The 16,473-nt window shown below is 33.2% G+C and overlaps 1 protein-coding gene across 1 annotated transcript; it reads left to right on the top strand.

Annotated features, from left to right (window-relative positions):
- Window positions 1-3,932: 3,932 nt before the first annotated feature.
- Window positions 3,933-7,929, top strand: LOC110733442 (nucleolin 2-like). Its single transcript, XM_021913498.1, has 4 exons — window positions 3,933-4,385; window positions 4,594-4,698; window positions 4,813-4,883; window positions 7,407-7,929. The coding sequence occupies exons 1-4, from the start codon at window positions 4,089-4,091 to the stop codon at window positions 7,732-7,734; spliced, it is 801 nt and encodes a 266-aa protein (XP_021769190.1). The 5' UTR covers window positions 3,933-4,088; the 3' UTR covers window positions 7,735-7,929.
- Window positions 7,930-16,473: the final 8,544 nt, after the last annotated feature.

Here is a 16,473-nt window from a genome sequence, read left to right as displayed (position 1 = left end):
ATTGCTTGCTCTTAATACTACTAGTCCAGTTGCTTGAGAGTAGGGAACAATAGTGATCCTTAAATGACTTAGAATCACTAGCCCAGTTACTACTCGAGTAGGGAACGATAGTGGTACCGAATGACTGAGGTTGGGAGTATCCCTTAATGCATCTAGCTTAAGAGCTCGTTGAGTAGTGGATTAATAGATGCACCGACGAGTTGATAGGATTGAACTTTTCGTTCTTAATGTTCTTATTCCATTGCACATAAAATCTTGGGTTTGCAAGGTGCTTGAATGTGTTTTAAGCCTGCAAAGAAAGACTATAGATGTGCTGGGAATGTGTATTTTATACACAGACGGAACACCTACGTGAGTACGAGGGGTGGCCTCCTTCAAGGGAAAATTGTGGTGTAGTTTTCCTGAAGTACTCATGAGAGCCCAAGGTGTAGGCCAAGATTAGCGGAGTTGCTTAAGCTCTAAAGTCAAGGTATGTGTATTCAAGGTCCCTTCCTCGCTCCTAGGAGTTCAAATCTTATGATACTCACTAGGGAAGTGTTGAAAACCTTGTGCACTAATGTGTTAGTTCAAACCTTTGGATACTAGCATTTAAGTACTAAGACTTTCATTTACTGTTCAGATTTCATGTTGAAGATCCGCTCGCATTAGTGGGGGATTGTTGGAAATAGGTAATGCAAACTTATTCTCGCGCCCGATCGGGCGGTGGTTCGCCCGATCGGGCGGTGGTTCGCCCGACCGGGCGGAGGTGGCTAAGGAAAATAGGAAAACTCTCGCGCCCGATCGGGCGGCCCTCGCATGACCGAGCGGCGGACTCGAGTTTTTGACGAGCCCGATCTGGCGGCTTCGCCCGATGGCTCGCCCGGGATGGGGTTTCTAGATCGCCCGACCGGGCGGTGTTCGCCTGATCGGGCGCGACACCAGGTCTGGAGAAACTTAATCTCGCGCCCGATCGGGCGGCATCTCGCCCGATCGGGCCCGCCTTTTTTCCTAGGTCGGTTTGCTTTGCGTGTTTCTTTTTTCCGAGACTTATATAAATATGAGCCTTGCCTTTTCATGAGAATTATTCACTTTCTAGCCGAAAACAAAAACCTACCTTTTGAGATCTGAACAGCTTTTGAGCAATTCCACTCTTCGGGTTCGGGTGCACGAATTACGGGGAGAGTTGCGTTAAACTTGGGGGGCGTGCGTCATCAGGAAACCTGTACCGGTGGTGGCGTATTTCACTTCTAAGGTAGTGGATTATTGTTCCACGGCGCGACTGTGAGTTTGAGATCTTCAATCAAGTATTTTCCCTTTCATCTTCTCTATTTTTGTTATTGCAATCAACAGGTATTTTTACCAACAGTCTCTTGTATGAATTAATAAAGTAAGTGGGAAAAAGGTTACCCAAGTAACCCATTTAATAAGTAGGTTAGGTTTGGGTCAAGGATTTTCAACCCGTTTAATAAATGGGTTAGTTTTGGGTCAAAGGATTATAAACCCGTTTAATATATATTAACACAAACCCGACACGATATGACTCGTTTGACGGCCCTAACTTCATGGACGACTAGTTTAATTGTAACATAATTAACAAGAGTTCGCTCAAGTTGTATGCAGCTTGATGTCCCTTAAGGGAGATCTCAAATTCGAGCCTCAACAAATGCAAAAACTCTTGTTAGGAGACTCACCTACCATAAACCAGGTGTGTAACTCTAGTCGAATACGGATTTAGACGAGCTAAGCTCTGGTGAACTAGGTGGGACATCTATACTATATACTAAAGTAATCACTAAAGGGACATTTGGCATAATTTTGTGAAAAATTTTCCCTCCAAAATGCTAACTATTTATTTATTTTCTTAAAACAATTCTATTTAATAATTAAAAAAATTTTAATAAATTTTATTTATATATATAGTATGCAATACATAAGAATTTAAAAGATAAAAATTAATAAATTCAAATATGAAAATAAATAAAATTCTTATGTTTGACATTGTTGTGGTTTTCTTTTTTTTCTAGTTTCTTGTTTTTCAAACCCATATGGTATATTTCATAAAATGACATAAAAAGTAGACAAACTTATTAAAATCATGATAATTTTGAAAACTGACAACAAAAAAGTGAAAACACTAAATTCTTGTTTCCTTTTTTGGTTTTTTGTTAAAATAAATAAAAAATAAAAACAAAAAAACAATACCTAAGGGTTTGTTTGGCATCGCTGTGGTTTTCTGTTTTTTGGTTTTTTGTTTTTTAAAAGTGTATTATATATGTCACATAATGAATCAAAAAATATATAGACTTATTAAAATCATGATAATTTTGAAAACTGACAACAGAAAAGTGGAAACACCTTTTTCTTGTTTCCTTTTTTGGTTTTTGGTTTTCAAAAAAATAGAAAACTGAAAACCAAAAATGATGCCAAACAAGCTTTAAGTCATTTAGTTTCAATTAAGTCTATTTAATTTCAATCAAGTATAATTATTAATATGTCTTACTTTATAAAGCCCTGCATTGCACGAGAACAAAAACAAGTACTTAAAAAAAAGAGTTTTTAGCAACATATATCTCGTTAGTATACTCTCTCAAACATTAACTTGGGACCATGCTCATTTTATCACATAATATAATTTTTGTCCAACCAATTTTGTTTCTAGTGTTATTTTGAAAAATACAAAATTAGAAAAAGTGATTTTCACTTTTGTAGCATCAATTTTCTATATCATCCGGTTGGTCGCGATGGTCAATCGTTCTTGACCACCGGTTTCTTGACCACCGGTTACTGGTCGTTGTTTACCTGATTTGGTCGTCTATTATCAGTAACGGGCAACCAGTTACCAGCCACCGATTTATATAAAAAAAACTTAAAACTAAAAAATAATTCTATTATCAGAAAATTTACCTTCTTTCCGGCCATTCTGCCACCTCTTGAACTTCACCTAATCGTCTGGCTCCGTGCCACCGCCGTCTTCCGCCGCCACCAACAACTATCGGTAACCTCTACAATGTGGTTGTGGTGGTTGTGTGGAAAAAGGTTGGTGGTTGGGGTGTTTGATGAGAGAAAAAAAAAGGAGAAAAAAATGGGTTAGGCCAGGGTTAGTTTAGTATAAACAATAATACACTTTGCTTAAAATGATGGCGATTTTGATAAATCTGGATGGAGGTATTTAACACCCCTATTTAAACTGACCCTAAATTACATGCAAAATGTAGTCCAAAGACTCAAAAGTAGGGTTGGCAATGGGTCGGATCGGATCGGATTGTGTAAAATTCGACTCTGACCCTACAAGATATCGGATTTTTAATCTACCTCCGACTCTGACATCTGACTCCGATCCGACTTAAATTTTCAACCTCCGACTCCGACCCGATTCGACTCCGAATCCGACTTTAAATTTAATTTTGACTTGATTATCAATAGCAACCCATATATAGTCAACTTCAAAGACCTATAAATTCATAAATTGAATAATAAAATATACGAAGTATATAAGTACACAGAATGGTCGGAGTCAGATTGGATAAGTCGGACTCTAAGTAGACTCCGACTCCGACCCTCCTTCGAGTCGGAGTCGGTTTTTTCAAACGAAGTCGGATTTGGATTATTATTTCTCGAATTCGGTTCGAATTATTTTCTTCAAATCGGATCGGATTAGGGGCGGATTCGAACTAGAATGTCATTCCTACTTAGAAGAGTTCCAAATTAAAGTTCTTAATGTCATAATTACATTTTATTTGGGCACCAAAATGGATCCTTGAATTTGACTTGAGAAGACCTAACCCATTAGGCCTTATTAAAAGGACTTAATAAAGAAGATATTGCCTTAACATTTAACAATTTACATATTCCCAAATACGGGAGAAAGCCCACCTCTATACATGACCAATAAGCCCAGATATTACACAACCAGTCCAATGGGATTTTATTATCAACATTATCTTGTAAACCCAAACCCAGAATTTCTAAACTGGTAACATTTTTGGCACCTGTATTTTCTCAAGTCCTTAAAAAAATTTCACCATTAACAATTAGAGCCTTAAAATCTTAAACCCTTGTTCACCATTCCCAAATTCTCTCTCCTCAAATTGGGTTTGAATTGAACAAAAATGCCTTCAGAAGACGCAAAACCATTGAAAAAGGAGCAGATTGAAGATGAAGAAGATGATGATGAAAAGCCTATTTCTGCTGTTCGCAATAAGAACAAAAAACCCAGTAATTCTCCTGCAACTGCGACTCTTAAGCAGAAACCTAAAGTGACGAAAAAAGAACAAGTTGATGATGATTCAAGCGATGATAATGCTCCTTTGAAGAAACCCACTAAACTAACCCCTAAATCTACCAAACCCAAAAAAGAGGAAGATGATTTTGTTGTTTCTAAGAAGGTTGTTGCTAAAGATGACAAGGTTTCTCTCTCCTGTTCAATTTCTTATCTGCATTTTCGTTCTTTTTCCTGGGTTTGTGATGATTGTGACTTTTTGTTTTGTTTGTTTAAATTTTGGATTTGTTTTTTAATTTCTGGGTTTGTTGTAATATTGATGTATTTTTCTGGGTTTATTGGATTTTTTTTTCTGGGTTTGTTGTAATTTTGATTTTTTTTTTCTTGGTTTGTAGAAAAAAATAAAGAAGAAAATGGAGGAGGTGAAGAAGGTTGAAGTGAAGAAGAGAGAGAGAAAAGTGTATGAATTGCCTGGGCAAAAACGCGACCCTCCTGAAGAAGTATATTTTATTTTTTTAAATTTATTAAATTATTGTTTTTATTATTTAGAATGATTTTATAAAATATAATGGGAGCAATGTGTGATTAGTATGTGGTGATTTTGTTATTTTCAGAGAGATCCTTTGAGGATATTTTATGAGACATTGTATCAGCAAATACCTACCAGTGAATTGGCTGCAATTTGGTGAGAATTTATTCATTTATATTGAAGGGATTTGTGTTTTCATTATCCTTTTTAATTGATGGTTGGAAATTGAATAGTTATGAATTCTTATCTATTCATATGAAATTTGAAAAGTAGGAAATTACATGAATGGAATGCACTTCTTCAATCTAGAACAAGTGTTACCTTGCTGATTAAATTATAGGTGTTCTTTGTTTGGAAAAAGGTGTGGCTAAAGATGATCATTTGAGAAAATTTTTAATGTGTTGTTGTGTCTTTGTTATGGGATTATCTAATAGTGGAAAGATTCAAATTTACTCGAGGATGAATTGAATGGTGAATGAGCAAGGATACTCTTCAAAATTAGACAATGTAATGATAGGGAAAATTTAGGCGGTCTATTTACACGTAATTATCCTTGGCTCCTTGCACATAATGACTCTGCTTTTGTAGAACTTGGATTTTGTAATTTTAGAGTTTATGATATTTGTAAGGTTCTTGCCAGTGTCTCTAAGGTGACATCAATGTCTAGTTGGAAAAAGCATTGTAATGGTTTCCATGCGTTCAAACTTCAAGCTTGTTAAGTTTTTAGTGTTCAATAGAATGATGGCTCTTAATTTGTTCAGAATCAGATCTATCTTGTGGTATCCTGATATTGCTGAAGTTCCCCTTCTACATTTGTATTCTGACTCTTCTAATGGTCATCTGTTGTTATCTTGTTCAAATTTCAAATTGAATGATGTTAACTAAATCCATGTTTTTTTAGTGTTCTGAACTTATGTTATTCTGCTCAATATATGGAATTAGCTCTTGTCCAGTGGGTTGTGTGTATTTTGGGTGATACATCTAATGATCAAATCTTCTGGTCAACACAGAATTTTGTTGTGGAGGATCCTTTTAATTGAAAACTCCTGCTCATGTTGAGATGAACTCTATATATATCCAATCATCTTGTTATAATTCATTGGTACACACGAAGTTCAACTTTCTGGGTATCTGTTGATCATGTCTACACTTGATTTCCTCTATCTGCACCCTCTACCTTGGCACATAGCCAAAGCATTAATCTTTTACTTCATATCCCTTTAATCACTCTATGGGTATATGTGTCTGCAACTTAATTTAAGTTATGAAAACATTGGAGTTGCTGTGGAACTGAAGCAAAAGTTTTACGATTTCCAAATTTTGCGTAAATATCTCTGATTTGTCTAAATAAATTATCTTACAAAGGATTACAATTTCATTCTTTTGTGTGATCTTTATTACTTGTAGCTCATATTCATTATGCAAAATTTTGAGTTATTTTCTTTTTATAAATCCTATGTTCCACTGTGCAATCATGTTCCTCACTCTACCTAGGAGAGAACGTTCATATCTCCTCTCATGCCAAAGCTCCATGTCCCTGCATCTCCTTACTGCACTTCAGGGCTTTTAAACCATTTGTAAAGATTTTGTTATGTGATACACAGATTTCATGAACATGAGGCTGGCTATACCGCTATATTATATGCAAAGGTTCGTAGTCTGAAAAGACCAGTTATACACTTATAAGTAGGCTGTTTTTTAACCTGTTGGTTCACTTGTCTGTCATTGTTAGTAGTTGGTAACTTGCTATTTGTGCGTATTGTTCCACAAAAATGCAAAATCCATGGCTGAGCTAGCTGTTATGCATAAGTTTATGTTAAAGGACAGGTATAATGATTAAGATAGTGTAAAAGGTATTCAGGGATAATTCTTTTAAAACAAAACAAGAACCTAGTTTCATTATCTTTGAAAACCACTTAACCCTGTATCTATTAGACTCTCTTTCATTGCACAGTATTTTTTACATTTAGTAATGGTGTCAAATTGCTAATTGATATAAGAAAAACTCTTCTCAAACACACAGTTAAACTTTTGAGAGATTTCTGATTGCTGTCCCTAGATGCTGTTAGAATATAAGATGCATTGTAGATTCTTACCCTAGACTTGTAGGATTTAATGATGTCATGTAAATTGCTCCTGACATCATTATTTGTATTTGTTTAAACTTCTCAAGAATCACGGAAGGGAACTGCGTTCTTTTGTAGTTCACTAAAGCTATAATTTATGTTCTTAGAGTACTTTGCCAACCATCTGTTGACTATTGAGTGTCGGCATTCAAGAACCCTTTCAATTCCTGTAAAGCATACGCTCTTTTATGGATATGATATACTTGTCGTTGTATATTGAAGCTTCTGGAGGACCAAGGAATGCTTTAAAGTAATTTTTTATGGATAAAACATTTAGTGATATTGGTATTTGGAAATGGAAGGTAAGTTAGTCGCAACTTGCTAGGTTTTACAGAAACATCTGTCAGTCTTTACAGCACCTTTCAAAGTCTTCACTTCTGTATAAGTCTGTAGTGTTAGTATCTGTCAGTCCTTTATAAACATCTGGTTGTGTGTGATATATTTTTTTTTTTTTTTAATATTGTATAAGTCTGTAGTTGTATCCTTAGTTATATTTTCTATGATTGGAAGTAGCACCCTTTGAACTTTTCACCTTGGTGTATAAAATTTACAGGATGATGGAATCTGGTTTGCTTCCATTGAAGGATGCAATGCTAGTATATGAGAAGAAAATGAAGAAGAGTAAGAGCCAAAGAGTTACTTCACCATCAAAACCTACTACGACAGTCAAAGAAACCAAATCTGTGACCGTTAAAAAGAAAGTAGTTTCTTCCACCCCGAATTCGTCGGACAAAAAGAAGAAAATTGCAACCACAACTGTGACAAAACATTCGAAGAAGCGCAAGGCTCCAAGCTCTGAAGAAGATCCAACTTCTGAGGAAGATTCAGAAGATGATTATGTTCTGTCAAAGAAGAAGGTAAAAAAGGCTAGAGTCAATTAAGGAATGAAATCAGTGAAATTGTAGGGAATTCAAGTTGTGTAATGAATTTTAGAAATTAAAAATTTGATAGCTACCCAGAATTGTATTGATCTGTCCTGCAGTACATTGTACTGTATGATTTGTAACCAACATTAGATCTCATCAGTGAATGTGTTTTAGAGAAGCTCTGAAATTCCATTGGCCTGATTGTTTCAATTTATACTCCATAATATCTCGTTTTTGTATAATACGTAGTAGTACGCACTCACATAGTTTTGCTATAGCAAAAAAAAAAATCAGGAGACACTTTTGATGTATGTCTTCAAAATCTCCCTCTACGGAAATACTAGTATTATACATATAATTATACCGTAAAGATAGACTTGGGTGTATTACCGTCGCGTGATTACACTAGGCTACTCAACTTACTAAATAAAACAATACTTTGCAACGGAAACTCCAAAACTTTCTTTATTAATAATAACTATAAATAGTAACCAATGTCATGAGTACTCAAATTAAATACAAAGACCAAGATTCCTAATTTAGTGAAACCAAATCCCGGGACTCCAATGCATCACTTTATTCACTCCACCTGAAATAACACTGTTTACGGTAAACAGGGCGAACCAAAACAAATAAGAAGTACGGGTTAGCAAAATATGCTAAATACGATAAGTGCAAGATTATTAAACTCAATTTATTTGCAAACATACTTTAAAACTAATTCCGATAATTAATCCAATAATTCCAAACTCATGATTCAAAACCAATTCTCAATATTCCAATAACCAATAAACCCAATACCAGTTATTTAAAACCAATTCCTCATATTAAACCAATAAAACCAATTAAACCAATTCCTCTCCCAAGTGTGCACACCCCAAACTAGTCTCCTTACGTTACAAGGCTATTCTTGAGGAAAGACCCGGTCATTAAAAGTCCAAGGCCTTATCAATAAACCAAAACCGCATAGTGGGATTACCAACATGCTTATAAAGCATAAATAATATAATAAATCAATGATTCATTAAATCCTCTTTTAAATCCAATAATTCAACCTTTAATGATAACAATCCAAACTCCTTTTTAATAAATCCAACCTCTTTCAAAATCAATCCTTTTTAAACATGAATAATAAATTATTTAATCAAAACATGTAATAAAAATCAATACTCCAATTTAATTATTAAAACCAATCTTTTAAACATACTTTTATTTCATAAACCATAATTCAAGTCAATTTAATTCAAGCAACATAAATCATTCAAATCGATCACTTTTAAGGTATCTAGCCACCTAACGTACCTTGATCCTCACTTAGTCAAAAACACTTCAAAAGAACACTCAAGTAGCTTGATAAAAAACATCCTACAAATAAATATAACCTTAATTAATAGTATAAGGTTAACAAATAATCACAAATAATTAAATTAAACCCTCCCAACTATATGTACATGAACCTTTTAAATTAATTCAACATAAACATTATAAAAAAATATGATTTTAAAACTAATAATAATAATTTTTATATAAATCTCCCATAATAATAATAATAATAATTGAATAAGAGAAAAAGGAGAAGAAAGATAAGAAACCAAGGAGAAAGAAGAATTGGATTTGCGTTGGAAAAAGTAGACAGAACTTGCAGAGGCTATAACTCCTGCGATATAACTCCAAATTGGGTGATTCTTGAGCCTAAACTCAAGGATTTTTTGAGAGGAACATTTTTTTGTGAGACTTCAATACCTCAAAACTGAACAGAAGTTCCTGAAAATTGGCTTCTAAGATAAACGGGATGATTGGTGTAAAATTGAGGAGAAGAAAAGAAGATAATTGGTGTGAAGAATGTGAGAGGTATGAAGGGGTATTTATAGGCTAGATTATACAAGAATTACGTAGGAAAATATAGGAGGAATTATGGTAAGTAGGGTTTAAGACTTTAAGGGATTACTTGGAGAAGTGAGTAAAGATTTAAGGAAAGTTTTGATATTGGAGAGATTGTGATAATTGAATATGGAAAGTATGTATGTCATGAAAAATTAATATGGTAAGAAGGATTACTTGGAGAATAATCAAGGATAATGAATGGAAAGAAAATATGAGGATTAGATATTAAAAAGATGGAGAATTAAAATTTAGGAAAATTAGAGATTTTAAGGAGATAATTAAAAATACAAATTACCAAAACAATTTTCCTAGAATCCACTTGGGGTGGCCGAAATTTTTGAGCTTTCCTAATCTCATATTTTCGGCCCTCCTCTTAGTATTTAGGAAATTATTTTGCTAATTTTAGGGAATTAAAAATAATTGTATAAATAATATTTATTGTATAAAATAATTAATTAATAAAATACCAATTATTCACCAAATAATTTAACTAATAAAATCAGATTTTCACCCTAGGAAATCCGAAATTATTAGTCCATTAAATGAGATTTTCGCACCTTATTATAATAATAATAAAATATAGCTTTTGCCTTAATTAAAATATCCGAAATATATAAATAATCTGGTTTTTAAAATAAAATAAATGGATAATAAATCTTATCCAAAATAATAATTTGTTTTTAAAATATTTTTGGCGCCAAAATTCAAATATCATTTTGGCTCCAAGATCTAAATAGTAAGTTGAATTACTAAAATACCCTTTCTAAAAAATAATAATTAATTAATTAATTAGGAAAATACGATGAAAATACGGGGTATTACACGTTGGTGGTGGGAAAGGTTCTGTCGTTAACTATGGAGGAAGGGCCTCGGTTTGGGTAAAATCTTAACGTGGAAAAAACCGAAGAATTTGGCCTACATAAGACCCTCGAAGCAGGCTTGTGGGTGTCTTTCCACCTAACATATCATTGCTCGACCTTTGCGTGGTGTTAAGTTGCTTGGTGGTCCCGCTAGTTCTGATTCCAGTTTTAGTAGTGAGCTTGTGATGCATAGGGTGACCAAGACCATTGCGCTTATGGATAAGGTTGTTATGCTGGATGATCCACAATGTGAGCTGTTGTTACTTAGGGCGTGTACCGGAGTTTCGAAACTCTACTTTGCATTGCGTACTTGTCCCCCTAGTATTTTTGAGGTGGCTCAGCGCACATTCGACGAGGCTCTTCGTTCTTCCTTGGAGCGTATTGTTACTGCTTCAGGGCCTGGGTTTGGCGATTGGCAGTGGCGGCTTGCCACCTTACCATTTGCGTTTGGAGGGCTTGGTGTTTATTCCGCAAGTGATGTTCGGCATTATTTTTTCTTGCTTCTCGATTACAGTCTGCTGGGTGCAGACGAAGCTTCTACGGCATGCTGACATTGTTGGTCTTGGTCAAGCTTTTAAAGATGCATTGAGTCTGTTTAATGGCACAGTGGAGTCTGATTTTTTTAGTAATCCTAGTGAGGTTGCTGTCCCAAAACTCATGAAGAAATTGGCAGATATATAATTCACGAAGGTTACCGCTTTTGCAGAATCCTCCTTTTCATTATCTCCTCAACTGTGGAAATCTCAGCAGGGAGATCACACGTCTGCTTGGCTTCGGGCCGTCCCTATTTTAGGTTTAATTTGGGTCAGACGATGAACGCAAAGACTTATCGATGTGTGTTATCCTATCAGTTGGGTGTTCCATTATTCTCTGTCTCGGCGTCGTGCTATGCTTGTTCGAGGTTTTGATGGAGATATTTTCGGTGATCACGCGGTGTCGTGTGCTGGTATGGTGGGTATTAAATATCGGCATAATGTTGTTCGGGATACCCTTGTTGATGTTTGCTATCGTTATGGGATTTCAACGAGAAAAGAGGTTGACATTGGGTTGTCTGGAGGGAACGACGAGGCTCTCAGACCTGCGGATGTGTTACTTTATTCCTGGGATCGTGGTCGCGATTTTTGTGTTGATTTGATAGCGTCTTCTCCTTTGACACCGTCAAGGCTATCTGACTTCATTCCTTGGCGGGTTGTGGCTGATGCGGCTCATCGGAAGCGGGTTAAGTATGAAGCTCGATGTCAGGCAATTGGATATGGTTTCATTCCCTTTTCCTTTTCTTCACTTGGGGAATTAGAGAAAGAGGCTTTTGCATTGTTGAAGCGATTTAAAAATTCTCGACGACGCAAGACATTGGTGCTCGTGCAGCTGCTCACATTTTTAGCAGGATCGAGTTTGCTATAGCTAGAGGGGTGGGGCCCAGATTGTATCTCGGCTTCCCACCAATTTCTTGTAAATTGATTTACTTTGTAGGTTTTCTGTTGATAATAATAATAATAATAATAATAATAATATAATAATAATAATAATAATAATAATAATAATAATAATAATAATAATAATAATAATAATAATAATAATAGCTAAATTACTCTATCATTATTTTTTTTTTTAATTTTTAGTTTATATCATATATCACTAATAAATAAAGTTGGTCTTGCAATTAGGCCACGAAACAACTACACTTAGTATTTCAGTTTTTTGCCAAGTGTCGTGCCACGTATAAAATAGGTATTATTGTGACACTTATGATGCTAAGTAAGCAATTTTTTGATAGATTTTTAAACATAAATATGTTGCATATAGTTTTATTTTTGATAAAATTCTAATATTTCGCATATACAAAATTAATAATAATAAATAATTCTAATATTTCGTATATACAAAATTATTCATAAATTAATCATATATGTTTCAATGGTGTTAATTTTTAATATTGTGACACCTCTGCTTGGCTACGGGTTGTCCTTATTTCTAGGTTGGGTCAGACGATGAACGCGAAGACATACCGATGTGTGTTGTGCTACCGGGTGGGGTTTCCATTGTTCTCTGTCTCGACGCCGTGCTCTGCTTGTTCTCAGGTTTTTACTGGGTTATTTTTTGTGACCACGCAGTGTCGTGTGCTAGTATTGTGGGTATTAAATATCGGCATAATGTTGTTCAAGGTACCCTTGTTGATCATATTTGCTACAGATCTGGGATTTCAGCAAGAAAGGAGGTTGACATAGGATTATCTAGAGGGAATGAAGGGCCTTCAGACCTGCCGATGTGTTACTTTATTCATGGGATCGTGGTCATGATGTATGTGTCGACTTCACAGTGTCTTCTCCTTTGACACAAGCAGGGCTAGCTAATAACTTTGTTCCTGGACAGGTTGTGGATGATGCGGCTCATTGGAAGCGGGTTACGTACGAAGCTTGTTGTCGGACGATTGGATATGGTTTCATTCCCTTCTCCTTTTCTTCTCTTGGGGAATTAGAGAAGGAGGATGTTGTGTTGCCGAAGCGGGTTTAGAGGTTCTCGACGACGCAAGACATTAGGGCTCGTGCGGCAGCTCATATCTTCACTAGGGTAGACTTTGCTATAGCTAGAGGAGTGGGAGCCCGGATTATATATCGGCTTTAATAATAATAATAATAATAATAATAATAATAATAATAATAATAATAATAATAACAACAACAACAACAACAATAACAATAATCCATTCAAAATAATAATAATAATAATAATAATAATAATAATAATAATAATAATAATTAGTTAATTAATTAATTAATTATTATTATTATTATTATTTCTAACATCTATATTATTTTCTTATGAAAACAAATAATGACAACAAAATTTGTAAGATCAAATAGAATTCTCAAAAAATGGAATTGAAAAAAGAAAGAGAAAGTGATAACTCTATAGAATGGGGAAGAGGAGAAAATGTGTGGGAGAATGAGTATTGATCAAACACGGCTTATATTGGCGTATTTGTCGAAGTAGAAAGTAGCTGAATTATTTCCAATGAAAAAAATAGCTAAATTACTTTATCATTATTTTTTTGTTTTTAATTTTTAGTTTATAATTTTTAGTTTATCGCTAATAAATAAATTTGGTTTTGCAGTCAGGCCACGAAACAACTACACTTAGTATTTGCCACGTATTAAATAGGCATTATTGTGACACTTATGATGCTAAGTAAGCAATTTTTTGATAGATTTTTTAACATAAAATTGTTGCATAGTGTTTTATTTTCGATAAAATTCTAATATTTCGCATTTACAAAATTAATCATAAATTTAGTCTATTTTCCATCATAAATTCGTTTTATAAAGTTCTTTAAAATAAAAATCCATTTATAATATATTTAATGACAAACTTTTATATGTAGTTGGCCAAATCGTGACACCAACTATTACAAGAGTTATTTCGTTAGTGCTATAGGGGTTACTTGGTAAGTATTTTAATAATTACTCAATATGTGTTATAAATAGGAGTTACTTAGGGCATGTTCACTTCAGCTTAATTTCAGTTCAGCTCCAATCATTTCAGTTTAGTTTAGCTCCTAATTTCATTCTCTTATAAAATATTCATTTCAGCTCAATTTAGTACAATTCAATTCAGTAAATGTGAACAAGCAGTTAGTGTTAGCATTTATTCAGTTAGTATTACATGAGTTACTCGATCAATTTTATAGGGTTTACTTTTTCTGGCTAGTCTGTCAGATGACGTGGTTAGCCAAATACAAAATGCATTGTTATTTCATTTATTTTAAAAATATTAAAGAATTAGTAAAAAGAAGTTTTAATCAATAAAAATACGTTCTTTAAGTTCAATGAAAATAACTAATTAAAGTTCAATAAAAATAATTTCAAGTCAATAATAACATAGATATATATCTATTTACAAACAAAAATATACAAAGTACACTCCATATGATATCTTATGTCTAAATATCCAACATCCGAACGAATTATTTGACCGTATTTAACATTCAAGTAAAAACGTTATCTTAAAAATTTTATCAAACCATATCATCTGTGCATCGTCCGAGCACAAAACTAGTACTATAATTATAATTAATTGTGTTTAAAAGTGAGAATTATTCTAGAGAAGGCTTAAGATTACATGTCTTGAAACTTAAAACTAGTTAAAATTAGCGTAAAGGTTATAAAAATTAGAAATCAGGAACGAAATCATTATTTATATACCCTTTTATACTGCAAAAAATTGAAAGCTCATTTTAAAGCCAAAAATATGTAATTAAATCTTGATCTTGCAATTTTTCTTGAATAAATCTTTTGCATTGTCATGAATTTTACATTATTTAATTTGATTTCATTTTTTTAAATTCTTGGTTGTTCTTTGCTTTTTAGAGTTCTAAAAAAATTAAATAATATTTAATGCTAAGGAAAAAAGTTATAAATCAATAATCAATCAATAATCAATAATATATACTAAAAGACACACTAGCAATGACACGTGTCATCTCCTGGTGTATCTTTTAGATTTGATTTTTTATTTTTTTTGGTTAAAATTTATTTAATGTAATTTTTTAATAAGGTAAATATAAATTGGCTAAAACGTAAATTGCCTTAATTGTACAAAAACTATATAGCAAGAGTTTATTTTATAATAATATGATATATATTGGAACTTTAACAACCGTGCATTATTGCACGGAACCTAACCTAGTTTAAAACTAATATGATACACACTTATTTGAACATAAAAAAAAAAAAGGAAAAAAAGGCTAACTGTCGTTACGTTGTTTACTAATTTTTATACCAATCTCTCATCTTATGTGAACTTTTATATATACCAATATGTTACATTTAGCTAACTTTTATACCAATATGTCCCCAGTTATATCAACTAGCATTTTGGCCCGTTTGATGCACATGTTGTTACTAAGGTTAATTTATAGTAGGCATGTTTATTTTTCAACAGTTGAAACTTTTGATATAAAAAACCGAAGTAATTGTTTCATGACCATTAAGGTGAATGAAGTTCATCACTGTTGAAACTTAAAACAATGAGAGAATAAGGGAGGAATTAGAAGAAGATGAAAGAATTTAGTCAGGTATATATACATGAATATTGTGGGATATGAAATGATATACTGGTTTTAAGTTATATTTTAAGTTTAGGATATGAAAACATTATTTTTTATTGTACTTCATATGTTCATTAATATGTACTAATTAGTTCGACTTTAATTTATTATGGTGGAAATGAAACACTTTATTTTCTTAGAGTATTTAAATTTACAAGTTCCAGAATGCATAAGGAATTTAGCTTTATTTTATTTTAAGTTAATTTGATATTAAAAAGTTTTTTTTTAAAAAAAAGAAAAGGATTAGGAGAGGTGACATACTGACATGTGGTATAGGAGTGATTTATAGTGACATGTGGCATATGAGTGATTTATATAGTGACATGTGGCATAGGAGTGATTTGTGATTTGTGTTTTTTAAATAGAAGTATAGATATAGATATAGATAAAGATATAGATATGTTGCAATGGTGTTAATTTTTATACCAATGTGGCTAATTGACCAAAAAAAAATACTATAATATTATCACTTTTTATTTTTAGAAAATTTTATCAAGTATCATTTGATAAATCAAAGAAGAACTAGAAAGTTAAGTGACCGTGTAAAAACTGTAAAACCTTCAACATTACCATTATAAATAGACAAATTAGTCATAAAAAAAACCATTTAAGGACCTCATTCTGCAAGAAAAAACCTTTTGAAAGGATCTTTGTTTTTTTTTAAAATCACCACAATCGCTTTTTTTGTTTTTTTCCGCTTAATAAAACAAACACCCTTTTTCCGACATTGACTCTAGTTTCAGGTTCTAACTCCTTATTTTCTCTACTAACACCCAAGTCTTTTTATATTTGCACTCCATGGTTTTGTTTCCCTCTTATTTCCCCTTCAAAGTTAATGCCCCCCTATATTCTCTCTTTCCTTGCTTCCATGAATGCTCTGCTCTACTATCACATCAATTTGAGTCT

Source organism: Chenopodium quinoa, unplaced genomic scaffold (assembly GCF_001683475.1).
Source record: "Chenopodium quinoa cultivar QQ74 unplaced genomic scaffold, ASM168347v1, whole genome shotgun sequence".
Taxonomy (NCBI): Eukaryota; Viridiplantae; Streptophyta; class Magnoliopsida; order Caryophyllales; family Amaranthaceae; genus Chenopodium; species Chenopodium quinoa.
This window is presented reverse-complemented; position numbering and strand designations above follow the sequence as displayed.

Bases quoted from the DNA above. Each gene is read 5' to 3' on its own strand.
- LOC110733442 (XM_021913498.1), top strand. From the start codon at position 4,089: ATGCCTTCAGAAGACGCAAAACCATTGAAAAAGGAGCAGATTGAAGAT. The intron at 4,386-4,593 runs GTTTCTCTCTCC...CTTGGTTTGTAG, and splicing joins TTGTTGCTAAAGATGACAAG to AAAAAAATAAAGAAGAAAAT. The intron at 4,884-7,406 runs GTGAGAATTTAT...TAAAATTTACAG, and splicing joins AGTGAATTGGCTGCAATTTG to GATGATGGAATCTGGTTTGC.